The sequence below is a fragment of the Pieris napi genome, chromosome 21, assembly GCF_905475465.1.
Source record: "Pieris napi chromosome 21, ilPieNapi1.2, whole genome shotgun sequence".
Lineage (NCBI taxonomy): Eukaryota > Metazoa > Arthropoda > Insecta > Lepidoptera > Pieridae > Pieris > Pieris napi.
Window position 1 is genome coordinate 92,592 of NC_062254.1, and position 17,688 is coordinate 110,279.

Consider the following 17,688-nt stretch of genomic DNA (forward strand, 5'->3'; position numbering starts at 1 on the left):
GAAAAATGTACAGCCTTGGCTCGTACAAAACTTCAACTTATAGGTAGTATAATAATAAAGAATTTAAATTAAAGAAGAATTTATTCATCCTTTTAAATCAGAATTTATACAATCTACGTAACGCAATATAATTCGAACATTCTTTCGTTACAGGAACGTATATCAGCGACCTCTTCTGGAAATATGTCAAAGTATGAATTATGGAGTACAGATGTATGACAAAATGGGGCGAGAAATTTCGCTTCTCATAGATGCCGTGGACTTTATAAAAAGCTCACGTCTAAAAGGCTTTTTACGGTGTTATACCGTTACATCGCAATGAAATAAATATAAATTGCATATCTGAATCACAGTACTTCTTTATTTAAACAGAAACTTATATGCAACAAGAAAGTTATTGTGAATTAAAGACACTAAAATATAAGTGTAAGTGATTAAAAAACAATTTAAGTTATGAGTTTATACATACATATATATTTTTTATTGACACTACAACTAAAACAAGGAAGTTCAGTATTTTTCCCAGATGTTGTTCTCTATAGTCGCTTTACGAGAGACTTACGTTTATAGAGGTCGTTTGAGGCCGAGCTTTAATGGTTATACAGAATATAAATCCATGGAGCTATTAAACGTATATGACAGTCATGGTCGAAACCCTTAGAGAACTTATCTTTGTCAGATCTTCTGGTTTCATTAACTTAAATAATAAACGTCATCATCACATTGAAGGCACACATCTAATATTTTCTCGAAACTTCGATCACGACGCACCGTAACACTGCACCAGCATGGCGTAGTAAGGTCTACGCCACGCTACGTTCGTCTTCTACCGTAGAACCTACTCCTAAAGTTATTCGCGGGGCGACGCGCGCGTTTAAGTATATCATTTCCACATAATATAATAACCATTTTCATTCACCCTCTATTCTTTATCATTATTCACACCAAACATGTGTATTTGTTCATCACAATTGACTAGAAAATAATAATGATTTACATCTTTACAAGCTTCCAAAGTGTCTGTTAAAATATTATTAGGAACGCGAAGTTTCTAATTTATGGTATTGTATGATCAAACAAAGTGTGTGATGACTGAGATGATACTCTCAGTGATGATGTGCCAGCGTTTATTTATGCGATAGTAAATACACGTTTAAAACAATTAAATAAATATTATTCAAGTGTTTGTTAGTCGTGTAAACGTCGTGTATCAACGCACATAAACACCAGCAGAATCATTAAAATAGCGATGACATGACTCTTTCATTCTTCAATTGTTTATGGCTTAATAACATTGGTAATAAAGTATGCCCTAAACTACGAATGGTTACTCGTAGGACCATTAATGGAGCTTTATAGCAGCCTTAGAATTTTAGTTTTACTAAGTTCGCATTCCAAAATTCACGTTTCAATGTCACAACTAAAGCCTCTTTTCAAAACAGTATAAAAAACAATACTTAATCCACCTTTTTTAAATTGTTATCGCTGTTTCAGTTTAGTGGGTCTCTTTCTCTCGCGTGCGGGAAACCTTCATTCAGTCGCTTTCCGATTCTCACCGTCCTACATTGTGTCAATACTGAAGTGATTTACGCAGGAACTTTTTTTCGCCTTGCAATAATCATGTTTTAGTCTAACGTGCCGTCAATTTAACATTTGAATGTTACCAATTCGATCAGTGTTACGCCGTTCTATCTAAAATATGTTATTGAAATTAATTAAAGTCTCGCCCAGTACACGCAGTGCAGTGCAGTTTTGAGTTCCACCGCGTCATAATGTAAATGAAGAATGGAAGACAGTGACAGTATGAACAGTACGGAGTGGGTTGAGATTTTGAACTCTAGTCTGGCCAATCTGAACGGGATACACGCAGCGGCGGGGCTCGAGATCTTGTTTCAGCCAGACGTGGTGCTCGTTGCTCTTTACGTGCCCCTCATCCTGCTCTCGCTACTCGCTAACGTGCTGCTCATACTCGTTGCTATCAAGTGCAATTACACCAAAAGGTAAAAAGGAACTTTCAGATAAAAAAAAATATTGGTTGTTTGTAAAGTAGGTTTACGATCGAGATGTTTACGTGATAACGTCTTATTGGTGATATAAGTTTTTGGGAAGTAAGGAATTAATGAAGATAACAATTTTTTCAAATTTTAAATTACATCTATCGTTTTATTCACACTTTTGATGATAAATTTCGGGTGTAAAATGACAAGTTTACTTATTCGACTATGATATACATTTTTCTTCATACATTCACGGAATGACTGGCAGCGCTCGAGATGAGACGGGAGATCGGTCCGTCTCTCTCTCGTTATACCTGCGATCGCGCTCGTGAGGTTTTGGTGTGACACAAGTTTCTGAACATGGCACCCGACTAAAACGATTTTAAAGACGTTATCACGTCAAAAACTAATGTATATACATGTCTCAAAAATGGTTCGACGAATTGAGATAGTTAATAATACACAGGAAGCCTCGTTAGTTGTGAAAACCATACGATGCACACGGACAAAACACAAGCCGCCCGCCCACATTTATATACCCCGCCGCCTAAAGTATTGTAATGAATATCATTTCGTAATACTTAGATATACAGAAGATATTTAAATATATCACATACTGTGTACATTATTAATCGTAATTAAAAGTATATACTTTCCTTATTTTTATTGTATCCGTAGTAGCATTAATATAAACACTTCTTATTAATATTTTTGTACAATATATTTTAATATTAATCGAAAGTACCGACCTTGAAAGATAACGGAAATAATTGTTATAACAGATCTTCCTGCAGCCGCAAAGCACTTCTCTGAGTTAAATTGCCATTACGTATTGGTATAATGAGTTTACGACCACCCTTGTCAGAATAAAGTTATTATTACAAATTAATATTAAACATCATAATTAACACCGTCAGCCATAAGATGCGATAAAAAGAATATGAAAGAAACAACGACCATTAATTTTGTAGCTACAGATAAGGAAATTAAATCAAATGTAATTTAGCAAATTGGAATTATGATGCCTATGAAATTCAATATTAGCTGAAGATTTGCGTTTAATCTGCTGTTGCAAGTTTGGTGTCGTGTTTTCTCTTGCGGAGATCATATTGACTGCATAAATCATTATGTATTGTAGCATAAATATCGAACATCATTATTAATATTAAATTTCTCTCAAACTAAATAATGTTCAAATTCAGACCAAAATTAGAAAAATATCTGATATCACTAACACTAAAGTACACAAAAAGCATTTGTCGTACACTATATCAATATTAGATATATAAATCTTTGTTTGTTAGCTTTCCAAAATTCTTAGATAATGTATCTATGATAATAAGTATTTAAAGTACATAAAAATATAAGTAGGTACCGATCGCAAATGGTTTTTGAAATCCACTCAAAACTTTTAAAACGTAGGTAAACAGTTCAGTGTGTTGTTGTGTCGTGTTGAGGTAGCACACATGAGCCTGGAATTTGTAGAAAATGTCTGTTACTTTGACCTAGATATTGTTAAAGTATGTTTATTTCAATTATGTTATAAATTCATTTACACATAAAATACTGATATTATTGTGAAAAAGCGTGGGGCGCTCTGTGCCATTTTTGTTCATAACCATTTTCAGCCTAAATTAGGAATTATTTTTCACTTTTTAGTTTGATGTGCTTTAAAAGCGTGTTTTTTAGTTTTTTTTAACTATTATTTATTTTTTAGTTAATTTTTTTTTATTTTTTTCATTTTTTTTCGCATTATTGCATTGTCATCGATCTTTGACAGGTGCGCAAAGTTTGAATTAAATCTGTCCGTTAAAAGTGGGACAAAATTGAGTCCGAAGGAGTCGGTTACATACATACATACATACAGGTGAAGCTAATATAAAGCGTGTAAAAAATAGCAACTGCCCTCGTCATGTCAAGATTATGATTTTGTCTTAATACTAATTAGTGATATTTTTACTATTTTAATCAGATAACTTACAACTTAAATTGACATTTACTGGCCATACAAAGTATTATTTTAATTATTTGTGACAACCTTAAAATTCTATATGTCCGTTTTGGTACACAAAATTTCTTAAATAACTAAAGTATGGTTAATGAAAGTTTAAATTCTTAGAAATCACAAAATTATGTCCAGGCTCGAAATTTTCTAAGAAATACCCTATCTAGATATAACTAGACTGGGATGGTTAATAATAGAAACAATTTGACCTGTCTGAAGAAAAAGCCTACTTCTTACTTCGAGAGGGATTCTTAGAGAAAAATATTTGTATTTTAAGAAAATGAAGAAACATTTTTTAAAAAACCTATTTTAAAGATAATACAAATTGCAGTAAGGTTTATATAAAATCTTCGCAAAGTTAAGAACTAATTGCAGCTGTTCTCATTACAAATTGGATGATCGGAATGAGACACATAAAACTATATTGGAGCGTGGCTCGTAAACTATTTTGTTAGACATTTCGTTAACTCTTCCATAAATACATAATTTGATTAATATTGATAGCCTAGCACTTAACTGAAGATTGGCCACACTCATCACTTAGATCAATATGTAATCAATAGTTTGTTTATCTGACGTAACCTCGCTACGTGATCGAACTTAAAGCTTCGGCTTACAACTCACTAGGAGGAAAGCTGACAATAATCGTGGGAGTAAGTAAACTTTGCAAAGCGATTTATAATTTATTTTCGGACAAAAATACATTGTACTTTCCGGTCCCGCTTGATGTTTTTGAATGCTGAACGATCTGTATTTGTTCTATAAATTATCAGGTTCAAAAAAATTAAGTCTTTCAAAGTCAAATCATTTATTTCAATTAGACCACCTAAAATGGCACTTTTGAACGTCAAACAAAATACAAAGAAGATTCTAGTTGCCCCTTACAAAAGGTAGTTTCGTGTGGAGAAGAATCGGCAAGAAACTCCACACTTTAAAATAGGTTTACAATATTTTGTTTACATTAGTTAAATAATTATATGTGAAGACAATGTACTCTTAGAATAAAACTACTATACTATAAAGTTAGTATACCTACATGTTCCTCACATATTTACATAATTTTTTTGATTATCTTGGATAATCTTTGTATTCGTGAATCCAACAACATGTTCCTATTTGTTGCTTTTATGACACAATGTATTTGGTACAAGGTTTATACAAAATTACCTTTATGAAATATATAAGTTCCAGAGACGGTTAATTTGTTTTTTAATTTGACAGCTCGGTTAATATTAAATTTTAATAATTTGTAATATTAACTCTTTTTTACTTCATTAAAAAATGCATTTTCATTTGTAACACAACTCATGGCTGGACTAGGTACTTAGCCCTTGGGGCTTGCAATTATTATTATAAGCCAATAATATCGACACAAGCGTTACCGATAATTATACAACGACTAAATTAAGAACGCGCACAGTTCTGCGAAGCAGACAACAACCAACAACCTCAACCAGATATAATGTTGCCGTTTTCATAAATGAAAAAATATACACCAATTAGTTTTATGGCTATAATTGGTTGGTATAGTTTCTTATTGCGAGTGCTATAATTTTTATTTTATTGGAACATTTTAATAAAAGCTAGCACAAGTCAATATTTATCTTATTTCTAAGGGATTCTGAAGGGCAAGACCACAAATCATACAACGGGATCGCATAAGTAATGTTCATCTGTATTTTTTGTAGGGAGATGTCGAATCTTGTTTACTCATTAATGCAACAAACTTTTAGGTGTAGGTTGCAGTGGACTTTATAATGAATTAAGGTGTATCTAGTGTGCAAAATGTATTTAAAGGTATATTATACGAATGGCTTCGCCCGGCTTCGTGTGGCTAGACGTTTACTAAATGTTTGGAATAATATATTTACACTTCGTTCGTTGCAAATAAAAGAAACACAATACATAAAAATTATAAGGGATGCAACGGGCGGCCTTATCGCTAATAAGCGATCTCTTCCAGGCAACCCTAGTAAAAGAGAAAAACTAAAAAAAAAAAGAAACATGATGCGTGCGAGAAGTGCAGAACCAAATCTTATATAAATATATATGTATAAAACCTTAATCTAAAGTAATACAAAAGAAAAAAAAAAAAATAACAGACTAAAAACTTAAAAGCTAATCTTACAAATTCATGAACAGCGAATAGTGATGCAAAAGGAAACATAAGAATTATAGAATATACTTTTCTAATGGTGATTAAAACCTTTTTTTCTGGAAAATATAAAATACAAATCTCTTTATAATATCAGTACAGATGAAATAACTGTGGGAGAAATGTGTAAATAGGTGCGATGAAAATATACAAATTTAGTTCCTTCTTTCACATCAATTAATATAAAAAGAATCTAGATTCAATTTAGTCTCCAACGATTTAGGACGTGAAACATGGATGGAAACTATTATAAATATAGATCTTTACTCTTTATAAAATTAATACAAGGAAACGTATAATGCGTTCAATATATCTAAAAATTCTGTACAGTGAATAATATATGTGAGATATTTTGGTTGTGATACAAAGAATAAATCAGAGTGTGGGCGAGACAAGCTCCATTCGCAACTAAAACAAATCTATCGACGACTGATAAATCAATATGAAACGTTTTTGATCTTTGTTATAATAATACGTGAATGTGTTTTTACGCGAAATAGCGCCCGCATCACGCTCGCTTACGAATTGATTGCTATCGTTCTCACGGAAGCCAATACAGCGTTCAATGTTCACAAAGCTCTTTAAAGTTTTTTTTGTAATTTCAGTATTTTTTATGATTCTGAAAACAATAAAGATTGAAGTAACCATGATAATAATAATAATTTATTGCAAGAATATGGTACAAAAATGTGTCAGGTGGTACAATCATAAGTTCGCATATTCTGCCACACAGAATGGCGCGCAAATTTGTATTTAAAGGAATTTTACATTATTAGTCATATGAATTGGTCAGTTTTTATATTATTTGTATCATTATATTATTGTACATATCATATCATACGTTATTAAATTTATGTTCTAAACTTATGTTCTAAATATTCGGTTACGCTATAGAAGCACCTTGACTTTAAAAATCTAATCACCTTCCCCTTGAAAACATTACATGGCAGCGATCTATAATTTTTAGGAAGGTGATTAAATATTCTCACAGCCATGGCGTAACAATTTTTCGAGTATAGCGCGGTGCAACATGCACGCACCCGCAGCCGTGTTGGATCCCTCGGTATATAAAAGCAAGTTTCTTTGTAAGTTTTAAATAATTGTGGATGCTTCTTGACAGTCATAACTGCTTCATAGATATATAAACTTGGTACTGTCAGGATACCCAGTTCGTGGAAAATTCTACAACTTATAAGAGGTCCAACGCCCATGATATTAATTAATTATTACAAAAATAAAATATGAAAAAGGCATCCGAATAATGATTCTGCATATTTTAATTCGTTTAATCTCACTATTGAATAGTAGTGGGAGCGAAAGGAAACTGATAAATTGAAATTGCATACAAGTGAGCTCAATCAATAAATTAAAAAGACCCCATTGAAAATATTAATTAAATTTGAGTTGCCAAATACCACGATTAATTTAAGGATCCTTGGTAATACGCAGTTTACATGGCATACATGACAATTAGTTCTACCCGTCGATACTAATTATGTCAAATACATAAATACTATACCGTGATTTCAACTCCCTTAATCGTTCACCTAATTTTTGGAACTTCATGGCATTCTGTCAAGCAATTTCATTTCTTATTAATTGAAGGGAGCGTGTTGGTGAATATCGTGACAATTAACCCATTTTATTTATAAAAAAATGTTAATTAATTAATTAATTGGCTAAATTTTCTTGTAAACAAAATATTTACTATTTTATTGGATAAAAATTACATTTATTAATTGATTGAAGAACTACAAAAAGCATATTTTGGGGAAACTAGTTTAAATTAAAAATAGGTAAAAAACACAATAGAAAAAATGCCTTGCCAATAATGTTGAATTATTATTCTTCAGTGACAAATTATTTACCGTACAACCTATCTGGAAAAGGGGCGACTTAAAGCTAAGTAACAAGTTTCTTTATTTATATAGTAGGTACATATTAGGTTACGTGCTCTGTTTATAACATACAATTAAGAGTTTATATTTACCATAAACCGACAACTGACAAGCCGTAGTATTTGTGGAATGTTTATTACAACTGACAACTTAAATTTTTTAATTATGTTTCACTACGAAACAAGGGAATCTAAAATTAATAAAAAAACATGAATTCATGAAATATAAGAAAACTATTTATTAAGTAAAATTGAATTTAATTATAAGAAATTAAAAAATAATAATATAAGTAACTAATAATAAATCTATAAGATAAGCTTACGATTGGTCAAATCTTAATCACTATAATAAACCCTTTCCATTACAGTGCGACAACTATGTTTTTTATATCAAAAATTTCATTACCATTTTTATGTGTATATATATATATTGTATCGTTATTATTATTGCATTAATAATAAAATTATTAATTGGACATTAATAATGATGACATTTCATTCATACAATGTGTACTTGTGTAAAACAGAAGAATGTTTTAATACAAAACCTTAATATTATATAAATATTTATAAAAATAAGGAAACCTAGTCTTTGATAACAAACCATTTATTATCAATTGAAGGATAGTTGAAATTCAATAATTTGATATTTTCTGCACTATTGTGGCTTTCTTTATCCTGGGGCCTTGTCATTGATACTAATGAGATATTCTTCTTCACAGGCAATACAAACAGGAATGTTGCACTTTTGGTACTCTGAAATTATTACATACCTACTTTTATTTAGGTTATATGTTAGTTTAACTATTTATCAGATACTAAGTTTATTTATGTAGCAGCAACCATTCAAGGTTTCGTCAATACCAATTAATTTCTTGGGTATTCGAAAAAAGCGGATCTACAACCAATTGGCTGTTTCGCGCCTACGTGTTCTTTGCTAGCTTAAATCTTTTTTAAGTGATAACATCGTTTATTTATTGAAATAGAGGTTTAAATTGGAAAAGGGCGTTCTGTAACAACAAAGTTCTATTTTACTAAGCCTACACATATATATAATTTTGTATTTATTATATATTATAAACTTGCCTCGAAATACATATTGTCATATGTTAGAATTTATTTCTTATAACAAAACTTTAACTTCGCGCTTAAAAACTCACATGTAAATCACTAAAACTCGAGGAAAGAGCAACTTTTAATTTGGTGCAAAAATTCGTCTTAACTTGGAATTTTAAATCACGCGAGATGTCAGATGGCATTATCAGAATACCAAATGCCTACAATTTTTAGGCGTTAGTAATATTATTTAAATATTCAATTTTAGTTAAATATATTTTTGAGAGCGGAATTCAGTGATAAATTAAAAAGTGTGTTACAAAATCGCAAGGCACTACACTATCACCAATACCATCTTAATAGTAGTAGTAATATAGTACACGTCCTATAAAACTGTATTTTAAAGTTTACGGTAATCAGTTAGACTAAAAGTAGAAATAAGTAGTAAGCGGAAAAAACAAGAAGCTATTGTAAGCTGAAGGAATATGAAAAATACGAAGCAGAAACATTAAGATGAAAAAAGGCTTCTGTAATTAGTTTCATTGTTCTCGGTCGTAATTTGACGAATCCAACAAAGCTGCCGGATCTTCGATCTTTCTTTCGAAGAATTTCGCTTCAACAAGAGTTGAGAGCTGTCAGAACTATCATTAAATATAATAATAATTTTTAAAATTGGTTTCTGTTTTTATCTCTCAAGTTTAAAACTATAGTTAGTGAGTACGAAATTACCTATTTCAAACTCGATAAAATAAACAAATAAAAACAATTTTAAACATGTGACAATAAGCACATAATTATCGAATAAAAAAGATGCACTCTTTCGCTTTTTTTCAAAATATTAAGGCTACGCAATTTGGACTGATGGAGGCTGTGTGAAGAACCGTAAAAGGTCACCAATTCATGTTAACTTTGCTAGATTTTCAGTAAATATAAAACGAATGAGCTGCTCCACATTTTGCTTGTATTTAATAAAATCTATTCAAAGCAAGAGTCACTCCACTCGCACATCAAATAACTGGAGTGCGGGAGGTGCCTCAATATTTCTTAGTTATGTGAACTATTTTAGCATCTTTTCACTAAAATTGAATTGAATTTAATTCAGTAGGTCATTGTAAAAAAGTAACGGGTGTTTATGCATTCCGATCTTGCAAGCGTTCTGGCAGAGTGAATGTCCATGGGCATCACTAAACATTAGGTGAGCCTTCTACCGTTAGCTTTTTTCTTAAAAGAAATTCTAAAGCCAACCCTTAACAGGTAAAACTTTCCATGTGAGACGGATATAAATTGCAGTTAGATCCATCGCTGGGATTTGTCACTCTTAAATCCATTCGAAATCTGTCTTTTTGCTAATGTAAACGATTTTCTCGACGTCAACCTCGAGACGTTTTACCAATGAAATGGTTCAGCAAGTGTTTAATCAAAACCTGTTTATAGAAACATGAATACCGTGATTAATGTAAAAGATAAAGCATACTACGTTTTATATTTGTGCTAAAGATTGTGTCGTTGCTAGATATCTTAAATATATGGCTAATCCAATAAATATCCTGATTATACAGCATTAAGTAGCATGATAAGATCGCTACTAACGCGAGCCGATTAGATTATGTTTGTGATAAAAACAATCAAGGTTTCTAAAAAACATTATAATTAATGGACACAAACTTATGACACTTTAGCACTTTTTGCGTTAAATAAAAATAAATAATAAAATTATTATGATAAAATGTTAAAAAAGCTTACCTATATAAACAATGTACTCACTCGTTAAAATCCAGGTAATGCATTCTTTTAAGTATTTCCATAAAATTATCAATGCATATTAGTATTTTTACATATCAAACTTATTTATTTATGTTGCAACTCCTACAGTTTCCATTGACAGATCTTATGACTAGTGTTTAAGGCAGATTGTCAATGTCGGGAGAAGATAATATAATGATTATAGATTTGCGAGTTATTTTCTATTTATTTACATCCAAACACTCTGTCGGTTTGAGGGGACTATTTTAAAAACACTTGCTTCATGTTTAATATATATTTTCCAAGCACTACACATTTATTACAATAATTTATGTTTAAATATCATTAGGATGTTAAACTGTCTGCGTCTTTAAGAGAAGTATATTTTCATAACAGAAACCTTTCATTTTATATAACATTTTACAGGTATTCCAATATTCTAAACTAAAACTTTTTCTTAACATGTTATACGCGTATAATAAATAATATGGCTAATATTATATATATTTTTTATAATGAATATGAAGTCGTGCAAATTGTGCACTTAGCTACAATATTCATATAAACAGACATGTATGTAAAATAATGGAGTATATGAGAAGCGGATCACAAACTTGTTAATTAATAAGTTATAACATTTGAACATCAATATTTGGCTTTGGACTAAAACTTGAATCTAATATGTATGTTCTCTTGGTAAATGGACCGCGGAACCAAAATTAGATTTGATTTCAAAATTATATTGGAATATTAACATTTAGATTGTTTTGTATTCGTATAACCCAGTAATGCCCACATAATTTGTTGGTCCACTTTAGATTTACCTAGTTAATTATTTTCCCCTTCCTTTTTATTGTTGCAGACGGGAAGTATAATACTCAGATTGCATGAATCTGAGCGAGAACTTAATTTCAACTTTTAACAATTGCAACTGACGGATTAAATATGAATAAAATATTAAGTTTTCCTTAAAGTTTGCTTTATAGTGCATTGTTATTATACGAATTTGGTTTGTTGTGTATATTAAAATTTAAAAACTTTCCGCATGTCATTTGAACTAATAGTTTTTTCTCTGTAACCCGTATCAAAATACACAGCGTGTGCGTGTTCCTCCATACATTTTAAATTAATGTTTCAGTGGAAAACAGAAGTAGATAAAAAGATGGTCGTATCAAATTCAAATTCAAATTCAAAAATCATTTATTCACGTAGGTAACACAATGTACACTTGTGATTCGTCATTAAAGAAATAAATATTAATGCTTCTAATTTTACATTTACTGCCAGTTCTCAAATCAAGGGCGTAGAACGGAAGATATACATTTTAATCTTGTCTTTAATCTTTATTGCAGCGTCACGAATATCTTTCTGGTGAATCTCTCTGCAGCAGATCTTCTGGTGACGGTTGTATGTATGCCTATCCAGCTAAGCAAGGCTATCACCCTCGTATGGTACTACGGACAGACCATCTGCAAAATATTTAACTATATACAGGGTAAGTAGTAGGAATAATGTTCACCTTCCACTAAGATTATTTAAAGATTGTATCGCTTTTCTCTGTTTTAAAGAAATTATATTTATAATATTGGCCATATTTATACAGAGATTCTATTTCTATTACCAGGTGTTGCAGTGGCGTCTAGCGTGTTTACTTTGACCGCAATGTCCGTAGACCGCTGGGTGTCAATCGCGCCAGAGCCGAGGCTGCGCCCTCCAGGACGCCGCCAAGCATTGCTGCTGTCGGGGCTGTTGTGGACCTTGGCAGCACTTATCTTTATACCTCTTGCTTTAGTTGCTTTCGTGCAAACGGAGTCAGTTCCAATAATATCACACACACGAACGAACATTTCGGTATGTCCATTTGCGTAGGAAATAAAACAAAGTAAAATCCAACTTTTCAAATCCTAATTAAGACAGTTTGTGCCGTTATTTGTTAAATGCGAGTGGTTTTGTAACATAATATAAATTAAAAAGTGGTGTTCTAGATAGAAACCAAAGAGGTTCAGTTCTGCACTGAGGAGTGGCCCAGCGCCGGATCTCGGCAACAGTTCGGGGCATTCAGCTTCACTCTGGTTTACGCCATACCAGGTGAGAGAATTATTTCTAAATATTTATTAAATGTTCTTATATAGTTAGTTATATATTTTGCATTTTAAGACCTATTTTCAATTCAAATCCGCAACTTCGAAGGTTTAAATTGCAGTGTTCGCCCATTGTCTTGAAGAGTTATTGCCTAGTACTGAGTGAACTGACAAGTTGAATTGCTTTTGTTGGAGTTCGAACCGCAGCGGCCGGTGCCGGGCGAATGTTACTTGCAATAACATGATATTTAAAAGGAATCCTCTCTTTTGAAATTATCATACTTATACGCAGATATGCGTGTTTCGACTTGTGCACTTACAAAAACATATTACACTAGACATGTGGCCTTAGTTTGTAATTAATTGTTTTGAATGCAGGCTGTATAACAATTATGTCATACGCATGTATGGGGCGGACTTTGTGCTCGGTGCGGCCGCCATTCGATATTGACGAGGGCAATATCAGTATGCAACAGGTAATATAACACTACACTTCTATAGTCAATAGATGTCTCAATTGTCTCACGTTACGTAATATGTTCTAATCATGGCAGTATAATGGTAATAACCGATAATCGACTAAGCAGAGTTAAAATGCAAAAGGTCAATGACGGACGAAGTATGTTTCTTTTCATCCGGCTGAAACAATTCCATCAATTGAAATACATATTGACTATCGTTGTTTAACGATTTAAGTGAACTGTTGCTATTTTTGGGAATTAATCATAATTTTCGTTTCATACTGGCACCCCATTAACTCAAATAGCTAAACGATTAATTCTGATTACGCATTCTATTCACGGTTTCGCGAATTTTAGCAAAGTGAAAAGACAAGATGAAATTTTGCGCCTAAATTCTAATAAAAAATGTATGCCTTTGTTCCGTTAATGTCAATATCGTCAACACTTTAAAGGAAATTTCAAAAAAAAAGAAAGATTTAAATTAACTTAAAAATAAAATTGGTGCCTTATTTTTATTTATCACAGAGTTTATCCGTAGGAAAAGCGATTCTTCTTAACTCGATCGACAAAACACTGTTACTACGAGGGGAAGTTTCGCCATAATAATAACGCCAGATAAAAAAGGGATTCATTCGTGATTTTTTTCTTATTTACTCAACCTATGGTAGCAGATAAATTATATAAAGAAAGTAATATATTTTCATCTTTGTTCTTTCATTTAATCCCTGTAATATGAAGTTAGTCACGGAGTAGTCAAAGGATTAGAAATGATTTTGAAGTGAACGCCCGCGTGAAGACTTATTGATTTATGATTAAAGAATTGCAGTAACAAGGCTAATATTATTATGTATAAATCTTTTAATAACAGACGTTAAATATACCTACATAAACTGTCTCATTTAGTACTTAGAATATAACACGCTAGAATTATCTTCTAGTAACTTAGTGATTCAAACTGTGATAATATTATACCAATCGACATTTCATAATACTTACATATAATATACAAAAAGTGTTTTAATAGGATGTCTTTTTCAAAATTCAAAAATACATTTATATCTACCTTTACATTTTTATAAATACTAAACGCGCTAAAAGCGCAATGCGACATTTTAAACATCATGATAATCACAAATAATTCCGTTTTTACACGCATGACACGAATGGAGTTGAAATAATTAATTCTGCTTTAATGACCCTCAATTTCTAAAAATTGCAAAAACAAAGAAACAACGACTTCAAATTATAGCTCATTTTGCGTAGAATTAGGACAGAAGGTATTTTATTGCGTTGCGCCAACGTCATAATAGCAGAGTAACAGCTGAATGGAATAAGGTTAATTATGTTCAGGGGCTGAGGCTGGTTCGTGAGCGCAAGCGAGTGGCGTGGATCCTGTTGTTGTTGGCTGTGTTGTTCGCCGTGTGCTGGCTGCCTTACAACATACTGCAGCTGCTGCTGGACGTCAACCTGCTTTCCACCGCCGACCTCAGCTTTTATCTGCCCTATGCGCTTTTTATAGGTCTGTCTACCAAGGTATTCGTTGCGAAGATACATTCACTTGCAGATCAATTGTAATGTAACCTTTTAACCTTCCGACTCCCAGAACCAACATTGGGTTCCGTGAACCTCTTCACAGGATGTGTTCTACCTTGGATTCTGCCACTAACATTGACCCTTTTTCGCACTCCTCTATTCTTTAAGAATGATTTAAAACTCTTAATGCCTTAAGCCTTGTATCTTCCTTGTTTTTTAGCTGCTAGTTTGTTTGTCATTCTCCTAATTTATAAATTTTGTGCTGTTTTGTTTTACTTTGTATTATATTTTTATCAGTGTAACTTTTTGTGGATATGTCCAATGTGTTTATTTTATGTGTTTCTTTATTTTATTTTTACTGTATAGAGATGTATCTGTTTAGTTTCCTTAATAAATAAATAAATAAGCAAAATATTAATTCGTAAATTGCGGAAAATTGAAACTCTCAGAACCAAGAAGGTATAGGAGTATTGAAACAGTAAATTTCATTTAGATACAAAGCTGTTGTATTGCATTGAATTTGTTTACATCAGCTACCCTCGTCACGCCAGCCTGGACCGGGAATGCGTTATTAAGAGGCCCACGACAACAACGAGGCGGATATTTAACCATTGTGTCGGTCTCATTCGGTCTAAACGCATAATCTATTTCAAATGGGTTTGTCCTTCGCAACAATGTCCAGTTTATTTGATATAAATAAAAGTTACGGTTCCTACGAAGCAAATGATTTTTGGATAACAATATTTAAGTATATTTTCAAGAAAATAATTTTGTTCTTTAATTTTTTCCAGAAGGATTGGCAGTCTGTTATTTAAAATGCATTTAAGGTCTTAGAATAGCGCACTATAACAACGGTCACGACTAAAAGCCGATAAGAAAGGCTCGTAAGTAACAATTAGCTTATCAGTGGCTCTAGACATGTTTCATTGCGGCAGGTCACGCGAATTCTGCCATAAACCCGATCGTCTACTGTCTGATGACTCGCAATTTCCAGCGCTCTCTGCGCAAGCTTCTTTGCTCGCGAGGGGTCTGCCAACAAACCAAATTCACGGTGAGCTGAAATATATTTAGGTGAATGTTGGGATTTTGGGAAGGAAATTGATTTTACTTTGTAATCTATCCTACCACAACATTTTACGGAAGTTCTGCCCGTATTAAACCAAATTAAATTAATGCATGACAAATATTGATTTGAAATTGAAATCAAACACTCATCACTTGTTTGTAATATGGCTGGTTCAGTTCACCAAATACAAGAATATATCATATTTGTTTATTTATTTAAAATTTATAAAGCAAATATCAAACATATGAATATTGCCGGTATCCCATGGCTTTGAATAACGAAGCATTTGTCAAGATTTTCAAGAATTCTGATTATAAGTATATTCTACAGGGGTCTGTCTTTTAATTAACCATACATATAGATGCATCGAATACCACTTGATGTGAATATAACCTCTCTCTCAGGACAGCAACGAACATTTTCCAACGTATATTACTCGAAGCAGTAAAAATCTTTCGCGTCGGTTCAATAATAAAATATAGTGTATTATCAGGTATCACTGAGTGATAATATGATAAGGAAGTAAGATTATGGAAAATGTTGCAGTGGCGGTGCACGCAAAAACCGGATGGGTCTTCCAGCGATTACGAACTTTACCATGAACCTCACAAAAGGTGTTACTTACAGGTATATTCATATTCAGAAATATCTGGGAATACATTTAATATTTTGAAAATGCAATAATCATCAACTAACACATGTGTGTAATGTAAAAACCTCACGTCAATTGTTTTGAACCACTTTCTTTTCTTTGAGAAAAATCTTAGGGAAAATTGTAAAACTAGGTTTATTTTATTAATTCAATTTAGTTACGTGTCATTGAAGTAGAGGTTAATGAAGGTCGATGAACTGGAAGATTAGAGCCTAGTTCTTAAATATACGACAAAGAACCATGAGGTCGTGTGGTCGAATACTGGATGTGTACCGGTTAATGTTTGACATAGAAGCCTACTTAAAGCTCACAAAATTATCAAAGCATAACATAGAAATTCCATGCCCATGTGGGTTGCATCAAAGCTAACAATAAGAGCTTATTTAAACACAAATAGCTTGCTTGCAGATGAAATCTTTGCGTTATGGCTGCGGAGGAGCTGGTGTCGGGGCAGGAGGAGGGGGAGTGGTGGTATCCAGGGCGGGGGATGTTGGGAACACGCGCGCTCAGACGCAGCTTAGTCACGTGACGCGATCGTCGCGTCGCACGGCTCCTGCGCATACCCTCTCCGTGGAGATGCTGCAACGACATGGACCTGTAGACCTCAAATAAAACCCACGATATTTAAACAACTCTGGGTTGCTGTTGACATTTAACATTAATGCTATCGTTTTTTAATTAAGATATGATTTAATTTAAAAGACTATAAGCGTCGTAATGATTGAATATTCTTGTTTTCACAGATTTTTGGTAAACGTTACAGTAATGAATTTCATTCTCAGGGTAATATAGAGAGAGCTATAACATGAAAGCTTTTATTAGGCAACCCCAATTGATATTTGATTTTGGTAAGCAGGAATTAAGTAATGTATGATCTTTTAAAACTGTACAAATATTGTAAATAAACATGTAAATTTTATATTGATCAATAAATTATTACATTTTAAGTAATCTTTTAAGTTTAATTTAAATAATTAACTCCCTATTCCTCAGTATATTCTTGTGTACTTGGCCACCATGTGCCAAAACTCTGCCAGTGTTT

The 17,688-nt window shown here is 32.4% G+C and overlaps 1 protein-coding gene across 1 annotated transcript; it reads left to right on the top strand.

The window, feature by feature from the left end:
* Positions 1-1,553: 1,553 nt before the first annotated feature.
* LOC125060490 (neuropeptide FF receptor 2-like) lies at positions 1,554-17,597 on the top strand. Its single transcript, XM_047665434.1, has 9 exons — positions 1,554-2,000; positions 12,206-12,348; positions 12,478-12,704; positions 12,839-12,941; positions 13,313-13,410; positions 14,746-14,914; positions 15,864-15,979; positions 16,541-16,621; positions 17,055-17,597. Exons 1-9 carry the CDS (start codon positions 1,786-1,788, stop codon positions 17,256-17,258), a joined length of 1,356 nt encoding a protein of 451 aa, XP_047521390.1. The 5' UTR covers positions 1,554-1,785; the 3' UTR covers positions 17,259-17,597.
* The last annotated feature ends 91 nt before the right edge of the window (positions 17,598-17,688 follow it).